This window comes from Microtus oregoni, unplaced genomic scaffold, assembly GCF_018167655.1.
Source record: "Microtus oregoni isolate MIOR12 unplaced genomic scaffold, Mior012 000025F_ref0000491, whole genome shotgun sequence".
In the NCBI taxonomy this organism is placed as follows: Eukaryota; Metazoa; Chordata; class Mammalia; order Rodentia; family Cricetidae; genus Microtus; species Microtus oregoni.
This window is the reverse complement of record NW_024543084.1, coordinates 33,946,367-33,959,209: the sequence shown is the minus strand read 5'-3', so window position 1 is coordinate 33,959,209 and position 12,843 is coordinate 33,946,367. Positions and strand designations below refer to the sequence as shown.

Genomic DNA, 12,843 nt, shown 5'->3' with positions numbered 1-12,843 from the left:
AAAATTTTTATTGTGGAAATATTTCATATATTTGGTTAGGTTAATTACTAAACATTTCTTTTTTGAGAGTATTTTTAATTAGAGGTATCCATAATGTCTTTCTATGTATGTTTGTGGTATGTATATAGAAAATCTACCTGTGTATAGGTATAGAAACTGCAGGAAGAAAACATAGGCAATACCATATAGAATACGTGTGATGGAAAACTCTTTCTGAACAGGAACCCATTTGACCAGGAATTGAGGTCAAATCCACAAATAGGACTTCATAAGCCTAAAACTCTTCTGCACAGTTAAAGAACACAATCAAATGAGTGAAGAGAAAGGCCATGTTGATTGCAAACTGGTCTAGCTGCTGCAGAAATCAGTTTGAGTAACTCCTGAAACTACAAATAATTCTTCTACCTGAACTAATTTTACGATTTCTCAGCATATGCTCAAAGGACTCTACAGAGCACTCCACTGTTATTGCTTAGCCATGTTCATTACTGCACTATTCTCAACAGTCAGAAATGAAAACAGCCTAAATGACTTTCAACTGATATACAGATAATTAAAACTTATTTGTGTTTATTATGAAAACTATATATCTTCATAAAAGTTAAAATTACATAATTTGTAGATAAATAGGTGAAATTAGAAAGGATCATATTGAGTGAGATAACCCAGGCCCAGAAAGTCAAATATCATCTGTTGTTCCTACCTTCAAATTTTCATATACAAGTGTGGACCTCACCCTTGCCAAAGAAATATCTTTGCAACAGAGACTCTTGCAGAAAATTACAATCTATCAAAATGCAGGAATTAGTGATTATATGGTACACAGTCCCAACTGATACATCTACAAAACATTTCCTGATATGAGACTTTGAGATCATTACAGAAGATGAATAGAAAGACTGTAAGTCCCAGAGGATCCAGAAGTTTGCTGTGCTATTGTGTCTCTTAGAGATGTCAGAAGATGCTTACATGAAGTCCTGTCAACATGGCTGTCCAAAAAAATCTGTAAGGAAGGACACTAGTGGACATGCAAACATGAAAGGGAAAAATATCATGAGGGCACAGCCCTAGAAAAGACTGTAGGCAACAAATTAATGTTGATTATGGTAGAAATAGGCTTCTCTGGGAAGTGCTTCCCAGCTGGCCATCCAATGCCAAAAGGTTAGACTTCATCTTATATATCTTCAAGTAACATTGTATAGACTGAGTAGATTGTATTATGTATTTTGGACACACACAAAACAACAACAATTAGAGAAAAAGAGGCCATGAGTTGAGAGACAGCCTGGTGACTAAATCTGCCATGGTACATGTGCCCAACTACCCTTCCTCCAAAATTAAAGAAAGAACTTTTTAGAAGTATTTTAGATATTTTACTGGAGTGGCTTTAGCACAATCAAGGTAAACACAGAGACACACACGAACCCTTGCTTTTCTATCCAATATCTGTACAACTAATTAATCCAGTAGTATTACCTAATATTACCTATTACCTCTTGGGTACATTTTACTTTTGGGTTTTTTCATTTAAAGGCAGTTTTAGGGCTTTACTGGGTTTGTTCAAGAGTCCAGGCAGTTTCCCTGAGAGTGGGCACATGCTGAGGGTGGTCACATACTGAGCACGGTAACAAACTTCTATTTTATAGGTTTCAGACTGATACTAAAGACAGTCATGAGCAGACTTTCCTGTGGTAGGAACTGGTTCACGACTAAAAGAAATCTACTCCAATGCAACGTTTTTCTTATTCCACCACATGCAATTTAATTAACTACCAGTTGAAGGAGAGGTGCAAATCCAGGATTACATATTTTCAACAGTAGTTTATTTCTCAGAATAATTTTAGAGATACAAGAGAAATATGATTCTGTGGTTGTGTTTCAGTGTCAATAACAGCACAGGTTCAACAGTCTGTATCTGAGGTGACTGTAAAGAGAATTATAAGACATGTGAGCCCTTCCATTCTTTACTTATTTTAGTAGTCTTCCACATCACCAGCACATATAGCAAGCAGTGCTTTCTCATAGTGCCCTGAAGCAAAATTCTGAAAAGAAAAAAAAATACAGGCACTTGAAATCAAATCTCTAAATCCCTAAAAATATCAGCTGCAATTCTTCTAATAGCCATATGTTAAATTTGTGGACTGTTATTTTTCACAAAATGATTTATATTTTTGTCTAAAGATTTTCTGAGCCTTATTAAAGATGAAATTCATTAAAATAATGCTGTGTTTATATTCAGTACAATATGATTTATGTAAAACTGATGGAATATTAATGTTTATTTGTGAGCACAATAACATGGTAAAATGAATCTTCTCTTCTGCTTTAGGAATTGGTACCCTAATATTAATATACTAATTGATGGTTTCTGGACATTGATAATGTGTTTCAAAAGATATGAAAATATTTATACTCTTTAATTCAGGAATCCCATATAAAGAAGTGCATTTTAAATATTTTTTCAATTATGGATGAGCACAGAGATCTATAAACACATATGCATCATAATATTACATATCAATGAAACATTATACATATCAATGAGAACTTGAAAAGCAGTGGGTAATCATGCAAGATAAATTTTCTACTTCATAGTATGTTTTATACAAGGGGATTTCCTGGTTTAATAAAATCATTTGTTTGACAGCAAAATGTTATTCTTTATGCACTTTTGAGAAAGATCAACCATGGCTATCTTAGTCCCCTAGGGCTTCCATAAATGAGGTGGCTTAAGATGTTGTAAATCTATGTTCAATAGAAAATCTATGTGACAACACATTTTTTTTTGTCACTTAGAGCATACTTCTTCATAGACTCCAACTTGACATGGCAAAAGGGACAAAGTAATATTCTGGAGCTTTTTTCTTCCAGTAAGGAAAATAACTGCTCATGGGTTCCACCTTCATGACTTAACTCTCAAAGGTCACACTCTTAACACCTTCTCTGTAGGATTAGTGTTTCAATGTAGAGATCTGGGGAAGCACATGTTTTCCAGTCATAGCAGGGCTTACAAAAAATTTCATTACTGGAAATCTACCATAGAAAATTAGGGCAATTTTGTTCTCTTTTTATGTTCTTTCACCATTTCTAAATATTCTCGTACAGATGGTTGAGTGACTGTCATTATAGAAGTCAGCTTCATAAATATCACTTAGCATATTACTGATCTTTTACACAGAGTTGTGCAATTTTACACGATTCTGTGTAACTAAGGTTCACAAGTACATAGTAGCATTGTATTATTCCAACTTGTCATTGAGACAGCTAGGAATAATGACAAGTGTGTATGTGCATTTGCTTATTCACTAATCTAGTTCTAACTATTTCTCAATGGTACGTGTGCATTGTCACTTGTAGCTCTGGATTTCCAAGGTAGACAAAGGAACATTTTATCAAAGATTAAAAAAGAATAAGCTTAATTTTTACTGATTTGTCCATTTCTTAGAATCACTTTGGCTCCTACAAAGTCCTAGAAAATCTTCTGGCTTTTGTGGCTGTAATATTTGAGATGCTGAATCATATCTTGAATAATTCATGGAGCTAAAATGTTCTTTCTTGTGACTTTCAAATTACATTAAAAAGCAACGTGAATGTACAAAGTATAAATTAAGACATAGTCAGGTACTGTGTGCATTCTTATGCTCCATTCTCTCCTTCCTGGAAATCTTTCTGATTCTTTGGAGGAGAAACTAAGCATTTTTATTTTCATACTGAGCACTCAGATTACCTAGATAACTCATATCTTTCCATTTTTGCCAAGTTTTACAAAACAGTTAATGAAAGTTTTGAAATATCAGAATAAGACATTGATTTGCTTAGTTTTGAACTTTTATTTTCCTGCCCTCTGATTGGTGAAGTGGTTGGTCATATACAGCTTAATACATTCACTAATAAAGTTCTTCATTATAGCAGCTGATGATATTTACTGACTCTCTGGACTTTTATGATGCTATGAGGAGTGTGGAGTAGTAATTCTATTGTGAAGGTTGCAGCTATAAATACAGGGGAAGGGCCATACCCAGGTGGTCCTGTGTATTCATGTGAGAACTGAACCCTTGAAGGACAGTCATAGGGAGTGACTATTAAAAGCAATGAAGGAAAGGTTTTACTTTCAAGATGCAATGACTTCACAGGTTAAGATTTATTTGTTAAAGCATTTAACACTGTGACTTGACTCTTAGAGTCCACCATCCTTGACAGATACGTAGTTTTCTAGATCCCAACATCAAGCTGATTAAATTAAAGCTTTTATTTATAGTTCAGAAAGAACAAAATGCGAGTTTAAGTCAAACATGGAGAGAAGGCTTACTTTGATATCATGAAACAAGGATTTCCCAAATCTCTCTTTGTAACGTTTCCGTATGGTCATTAGGTCTATTTCACTTCTGGCGATTAGAATCCTGATGACAGTTTTATTATGGAAGCCAAAGTCCTAAAAGGTAAAGAAAGGTGGGTAGAGAAAACAGTACTTTAAAGGCCTGTTCAACATCTAAGACTTTCTTTTCAGTAGCAATATGCTTGCAGGTCTATATGCCTCCCAAACCACAGCTTGGGGATCTCTGAGGCCTAGCTGCACGGATGGTTCAAATATCTTGAAATGGAATAATGCTGCCATCTGGTGGTCAGTCAGCATAATCTCGCTTTTTTATTTTTAAAATTGATTTTTTATTGAGCTCTACATTATTCTCTGCTCTCCTCCCTGCCTCTCCCCTCCCTCCATTGAATCCTCCCACAAGGTACCCATGTTCCCAAATTACTCCGGAGATCTTGTCTTTCTGGGATTGTAGTTTGTCGGCTGGTTTTCTTTAATAATCTAGCTTTTATTTAAGAATGTTTTGAGTGTTGATGAAATAAAAACAAAAAAGAATTTATGATTTGAAGTGATTAAAACAAATTATCTGACCAAGTTTTTGTTTTTAGAATGTCAGTCATTTAGAGTTTTTTTTATGACAAAGTTTCAGGGAAATAAAAACAGATTGCTAATACTTGATATTCCAGCTCTTTATATAAGAATTTTGTCCAATATTGTGACCCTTTTAGAGGTTGTTTATGTCCTATTGTGAATCTGCAATTCTTTACTGCCCAGGAACACTTCTTACAATACTTAATGCTTCTTACAACTTAAGCTGCATCATTGCTAGGGGTAATATAGCATTGTCTGCTTGCTTTGCCCAGTCCAGCATGTCAGAGCTGATTGCACCTCTGAACCATGTGCACTGCCCTACTTCTGGGCACACAGCCAGTCCATGCAACCATCAAGCTAGCTGTAGCAGTCTGCTCACAAACTCCACTCAAATGCTCCATCTCACAATTTAAAGGGAGATATGATATAGATATGAATAATTTGCATTGGTATGAATCTTGTTTTATTGATACAAATTTAAGGTCAATTTCATTATATGTATATGTATTTCTGATTTTGGTTAAGGTATTGTGTTTGTGTAGCTCATTTAAAAATGTAATGTATAATTAAGAAATATAGATTAATAGATAATCTTCTATAATAGTCAAGCTTGAAGTCATGTTAGTTAGATTTTCTAGATGTTATAGATATATGTTTCAGTTTCAGATAGGTATTCTTCAAATATTTCAGAGACCTTCAGAATATGGCATTTTAAAATGTTTAAGAACTTAGGACTTTTCATGACAGTGATACACATCTGCTCTTGGCAGCACCAATGTACTTCAAGAGGAAAATGGGAATCACAGAGGCTTCTTGTGGAGTTGGTTAGCCATTTGGGCAAGAAACTGGACATGCAGGACCCACAGAAAAATGACTGCTGAAGTTGTGTAAAGGTGAGATAATCCTTAAGGGTTCCTGCTTCACGAAAGAGTCTGTAAGATATTCTATAGCATACATAAGAAAGTGACTGAACTCTCTTTGAAATTTCCTTCTTCATGAGAAAGTTTGTTGGATACCGTGGGCCTGATAGGCATGAAGATGAATGCCCCAATGACACAGAAAAACTTTGGGTGACTATCCAGGCAGCGAGATATCTCTGTCAATTCTAGAGTTTTGGAAGTTGCTTACAATGCACCTCCTGTTAACTTAGGTAATATTATATCCTTCTGGAGTCTTTGATAGAGTTGAAGAATTTATAGTTATAGTAATAGTTTTCCTTAGTTATGATAAAGATAAAGTAGATATAAATATTGTAACAGTAGTTCTTGTTTGATACCTGTTTTGTTATATATAGTTTTGCTATGTTAAAATTAAAGCCTTGCTTTTTTGTTTAAACAGAAAAGGGGAAATAATATAGGAGATCCTCTGTCTATGTGTTGCTTTCATTGGTTAATAAAGAAATTGCTATGGCCTGTTGATCGAGCAGAACTTAGGTAGGTGGGGATGATGGAACTGAATTCTGGAAGGAAGTGGTGTCAGTGAGATGCCATAGATCTTCCATCAGAGGAAGACATGCAGAAATTTTACCTAGGAAGCCACAGCCTTGTGGTGATACACAGATTAATAGAAATGGGTTAAATTAAGATGTAAGAGTTAGCAAATAAGAAGCTAGACTTAATGGGCCAAGCAGTGATTTAATTTTTTTAAAAAAAGTATTTTGGATTACTTATATGTAATTGACTTTAACAGCACACTATTTATCAATATAAGATTTTTTTTACCTAGAACATATAGGCTTATGATTTAATTTATAAGTCATTAGAATGAATTTCACCTAATCTGGGTATAGCTGGAATAAAAAAAACCTGATTATTTGCCTAGGGTAATTCACAGGGGAAGCTTTATTCTGGCGGCAGAGTCATGGCCCATTGGAGAGGAATTATTGAATTATTTTACAGCATTGCTCAAGATGCTATTTTGCACAATGCAAAGAAGCTACAAAGATTTTTCTCTTGCATTCTGAGGCTAAATACATTCTTATGCATAAGTTAACTCCTATTTACAAGACACATAATAAAAATGTTGTTAACTATTAGCATAATTCCCCAACATGCTGGGAAATATCAAGAAGTTGGCCTGTAAAGTGTTTTTGGTAATACTTTACGTACATGCATAAAAATATCATAATGAAGCCTGTTCTTTTGTACAAATAATATGTACTACTGAGTAATAAATTGCTTTATGAATAACATATTCTGATCATTAAAATTTTATACACTGTTCAAATCACTATACTATTACATTTACTAAAAGTTTCTTTATTTCAAGGGTATGTGATATATGTATGTATTATATTTTCTTTAGACTTTTATTACATTATTTGTGTGTTCATGTGCGTCTGTGTGTGCTGTATATGTTGCATGTGCATGTTTGTACATGTGTACATTTGTGTGTTTATATATTGTGTGTGTGCATGTGTTCTTATATGTTTATGTATATGTATGTGCTTCTATGTGTGTATATATGTGTTGGTTTGTGTGTGTATGTTTTTTTTATGAGTATGTATGTGTAGGTATATGTGTGTTTATGTGTGTTGTATGTGTAGGTGTGTTGGTTTGTGTGTGTACATATGTTGTGTGTTTGGGTGTGTGTACATGTGTGCATTGGTGTATGTGTGTGTGCCCGCGTGCATGAGTGTGTGTATACCATAGTATACCTTTGGAGGTCAGAGGTCAACTAGTTGGAGTTGTTCCTTGAACCATGTGCGTGTCAGGGATTGAACTCAGGTTGTCAGGTTTGGAGGGAAGAGCCATCTCAGATGGAGGTACGGACCCATCTCACTAGTCCATCCTTTTTCCTCTTTAAGAGAATGTCAGAACATGATAAAGAACAGGTCCCTTATCTGATGAGCTTAAGTGTTTGTGTCTTTAAATTGGACTGGTACAGGGTGTGCAACTGAATCCCACACCAGAGTATGAACAACCACTGTGTGTGCTATTGAACATCACACCAAGACAAGGATAACACTATCAGTTATTTACAAAAAATAGCTTTAGGCTTTATTGGTATTTAATGATATTTTATAGTATTTTTGACATAAAGTACTTGTACATTAAAATCAAGTACCAATATTTTGTTTTCAAGCTTCAAAAATTATAACTGGTCTTTTTTTGGCTGCGAGTTTACAATATTTTGAATTTTCTGTGTTTACATATATGTGATGTAGGGTCTTTGAGTATGTCTGAATGCATATGAATTATTGGTTTATATAAATTTTCAGACTCTAAACTACTTGAAGGATATATACCCTGAAGTCCCTATGTTTTATGTGCTTATGCTGAATGACTCATTTCACATATGTCTTATGTGACTTATCTGTATTTGATAAATTTTGCTTTGGTATTTAACTCACTTCTTTTTACTTAAACACAATTTCTTTGAAATAAAGACAATATATATTAATTTTAGATGAATTTTAAGATGTGTTATACTTACATGGATTGCTCTGTATAATTTATATGCAAAATAGCTTGCTTTGTCCTGGACACAGCGAACTAGAGAGGTAGAGAGCAAGGAAGATATTTTAATAAGCTGTAATTCTTCAGAAGTTGAGATAAAGAACAAATAGAACACTTTTATAATCTTCCAGATTCATGGTACTGTATTGCAATTTTAATACTTAGAATAATGTTAGCATGAGCCATACTTTACTAAAAAAATATACACTGTCAACACTTTATTTTAAAATGACATTTGATCTTAACTAAACATATGAACATTATTACTATTTTTTTAAAAAATGTGCTAAACCGGTTGGTGGTGGCACATGCCTCTAAGACCAGCACTTGGGAGGCAGAGGCAGGCAGATCTCTGCAAGTTTGAAGCCAGCCTGCTCTACAAGAGCAAGTTTCAGGACAGGCTCCAAATCTGCAGAAAAACGCTGTCTCAAAAAACAAAGAAAAAAATGTTGTGTTAAATATTAAAATACTCACACATACAATCTATTTATGTTCCCAAATGTTGCCTATTCATATAGTCTTTAAAATTAATATAAACTAGGAGCTCTTTGAGTGGCATCAGATTCCTTATAGATTTGTAACCAGATGAGAGGTCCTTTAAGGAGAAGCTGTAACAAATGTAAAGTGTTCTTCTCCAGTGTTAGATATTATTTGACTAAGCTTGCCATGGCTTTAAACAGCCTGGAGCTTCCCAACAGTTGTCTCTGTGGATATCGGTTAAAACTGTAGACCATCAAATAGTCATGTTTGAAAAGGTACATAGATTCATTACATACATAAGTAATAAATGAGGAGCTATATTGTTTCTTCAAAATAAAATCTTATTAACTTTTCTTTTGTTTAAGTAATTGTTTTGATCATGAGATCTTCATTTTTATCTAACTTACATTACAGAAAGAAGTAGACCTAATAACTAATCTTGTCACTTCTAGAAGGCAAGTTCCCAGGGGGCTTGGGCATCTGTTGTTATTTTTATTTTGTTGCTTTGATATTCTACCTCAAGTACCCAATTAGAGACACAGTAAGCAATCATTCAATATTAATTGATGGAATGGACCAGCTAAATCTTTCCTGGTGTTCCTGATGTCCACTCTGTTCCTGTCAGACTCACTGTTTGGACTGCTTTGAAATTTCAACAATTTGAGTTCTATTCTAACTTTGTTGCTAATTAGCTGGCATGTGATGAATGCCTATTAAATCTATTGGGAATATGATGGACTATAAATGTATTTCTTTCTCAGACACATTCATATTAATAACCAACTCCATCACTCATCTTTAGGGGTTTCACAAAACCCACCAAATCATTTTCATACGATATTTGCTTACTGGTTAATTCATAAAAATGTTGTGACCTCTCTGCTCTATGGCAAGACATTCTTGGTATGGAAAAATCACAACAATGGTTTATTCAACACCAATCAAAGTGTTCATCTTTTGAACCTATTACAGAGCATTTCACAACGACTGTTTATGTACCTTTCCTGAAGTGTGGGCAGCAAAGCCACAGACTACATGGTAAAAGATGAACACTGGAATAGTCATTATGAATAAGAGCAATGGCCTTTTCTACAGTGCGCATATCATTTTAGATAACATTCAGGAAGAATGCCTGTGGAACTCACTGCTAATTAACTATTTAGGGTTTTGATAATATGATTTGTTCCTAAAAGAAAATTTATTAAAGATAATAAAATAATAAAATCAAAAGTAAAATTTGAAAATATCCTTTCTTCTCAGAGACAAGAACATAGTCACACTGTTAACATTCATCTGTTCCTGACAAGGGGGTGGATGTCAATGATCCTAACATAGATTTAAACCTGTGACAAGTTGTTTCTTGAGAAAGGGCACTTGAAGATTCTCTCTGTCATACAAAAGTTGAGCCTATTTAAGGCAAATATGGTAGTTCATTAATGTCTCCAGCTTATTATCTCATTGCATCAAACCTTTAGCTCATGAACTTTCATGGAGTTTATAGAACTTTCCAAATAATTTCATGGAGAAAATTGCTTCATAAATCCTACTCATGCACAGTTAATCCAGTCAGAACCAGTCAGTATTGATTGTGGAATGAAAGGTCAGTTGTTCATTATAAAAAAATATAGCTTACCAATTGCAACCAGCAGCTCCTGGAAGTAGCCATCATAACAGTCATTGATGGCATCCACCAGGCTTTGTCCAGAAATATTTTGAAATTCCTGGAAAACTACAAGAAATTTATGCAATTCAAAAGAGATTTTTATAAATATCATAAACTAAACCTTAAACCATGGCTATTTTACTATACATATAATGGTTTAGAACTAACGCATTTCCTAGTGCTGCTACCCACTGTGGCAAAGAATCTACTCTTTTCAATAAATATAGATCTTATGAGATGCAAAAACTTCCATGAACCCTGGACTCTAAGGACCTGCTATTGCTGAGCTGGGAAACAATGGTTACCCCCCTGGAACTCAATGACTCAAAAACTGATTTAGATGGAGGGAAGGCACAGAGTCAGCTATTGTTTATGATGCATTTCCATAAGACATAAGTAAAAGAGGCATATTTTAATTAGAGTAGGCCATTGCTAAAATTGATAGGACTTTACTTTTCATTTAAATGTATTTAATCTGTTTTATAATAATGGAAAAGAGAGGTGCAGAGTTTGGAGAAAGTCAAGTGTAGCTTAATGTGACCACATCTCAAAGACCAGTAGGCAGTATAGATATTTCATAAAACAACAACTTTGACTCAGGGGCTGGCCACAGTAAGCTCACTGGAGATTATTCAAGACACAATATAAAGTACCTGGTATAGGCAATTTTTAAGAGTCTGTATGTGAAAGCTGTGAGATTTATTTATTGAAAGAAAATTTAGTGGTAGAGTTTTATTCTTTAGCAATTCCATTAAATGAGGCATACTGTATAGACATATTTCTCTATTGATGAGTGACAGTCCCTCTTTCATGCTAGTTACTTGTATGTCACTCAATTGGTTAAGGAGCTGTAGATAGCCTGTTTCTAGTTACCCAGCCAGAGCTGTGGGTAGCTCTTGTTGCATAGGATCATCTGCATCATGGTTTTATGTTCCCCAGTCTTCTGCTGGCAAGCTTCCCACAGGACCTGCAACATCACACAGTTAGGAAGGAGTCAGAACCAGCTCCATTCGCTCTATCAAAAGCTCTGTTATTCAGGGGGGCAGTCAGACTTAGTTACCATTGCATCCTGAGCAGCCATGGCAGGATCTGCATAACCTTCCTCTCTGTTTCCCTGGGAAATAAGCGAAATGGTCTTTTAGATGGTCTCAATATACAGAACATATAGTGAAGCATTTATCTAATTATTCTTTATTAATAAAAATCGGGAGTCAGATATTGTCGTAAGAAGTGAGAGAGAAATCATCAGGAATCTATTATCACTTCAGCTCCTCAATCCAAAAGGTCCAAGACTCTCTCTAAGCCCCACCAAACTACTTCCTCTCTCTCTATCTGTCCCCTGTTTGTTTGTTTTTTTTCAAACCTCTATAATCAATTTTGGACAGTTAGCTCTGCCCTCTTACTCAAAACAAACTTTATTGTCAGTCTTCAGAGAATCAGAATGCAATCAAAATGGTAAACAACAATATAGAACTCTTGGGGCAAAAATCCCAGAACTTGCAATCAATGGTGACTCCTTTGCAATCTCTGTTATTGATTTGGATACTTCAACACGTGAGGAATTAGTGTGTTGTTTTTAAGGAGTTCTTTTTTGAGCTTTTCTTTGCAACAGAAGAACTTGGTGAAAAACGTTGAAGTGATTTTTGCCTTTCCTATCTCCATGAGGTATTTTGCTTCATCATGATGAGCATCTATCCCTTTGGCAGAGGAGGTAGTGATGGAGTTTGATACTGTTAATACAATGGTGTAGATATAGTAGTATCTGGCTTGTAAACAGGATTTATATAACAACCAAATAGTAACGAAGTATAGGCTTTGCAAATGAGAATTTTCTGTAAAATCTTTTAACCCCCACTCTATCAAATAAACAACAGAGTCCATTTGCCCTTCCAAACAGAAGGAAGGAGGACTAAACAATGTAAGACCCAGTCATCTCCAGGGTCAAGCAAGACAGCAGAGAGAGGGGAGAAGTTTGTGATCAGAGTTAATTTCGTTTTTTTGAGTTGAAGTATGGAGAGGGAAATGACTAAGTATGAGAGAAAACGAAGGAAACAATGCCTTTCCCTGCCATGCATGCGTTCATGCCAGTGAAGTCAGTGAGATTGGAAGGTGTTTGTGTGTGTGTGTGTGTGTGTGTGTGTGTGTGTGTGCGTGCGCGCACACGCGCGTGTGTCTCTCTGGAGTGGATAACATTGGAATTGGTTCTGAATTAGTCTCAATTTCTAAATAACATGAATAGTACCTCAATTTTCTTATATGCTTCTTGTTAGATGAACTTACACTTCGGTTAAGGAACTGGTGGCGAAGCCTGAATAATGGTGTTGGTTATGATCATTACA

The 12,843-nt window shown here is 35.0% G+C and overlaps 1 protein-coding gene across 1 annotated transcript in view; it reads right to left on the bottom strand.

Moving 5' to 3' along the window:
- Positions 1-1,973: 1,973 nt before the first annotated feature.
- Anxa10 (annexin A10) overlaps positions 1,974-12,843 on the bottom strand; it is a 40,661-nt gene continuing 29,791 nt past the window's right edge. The window contains exons 7-12 of the mRNA XM_041674200.1: positions 11,565-11,618; positions 11,378-11,471; positions 10,475-10,570; positions 8,339-8,397; positions 4,310-4,432; positions 1,974-2,042 (exon numbers count right to left, since the gene is read on the bottom strand). Coding sequence (XP_041530134.1) covers positions 1,974-2,042; positions 4,310-4,432; positions 8,339-8,397; positions 10,475-10,570; positions 11,378-11,471; positions 11,565-11,618 — 495 coding nt within the window. The remainder of the gene's footprint in view (positions 2,043-4,309; positions 4,433-8,338; positions 8,398-10,474; positions 10,571-11,377; positions 11,472-11,564; positions 11,619-12,843) is intronic.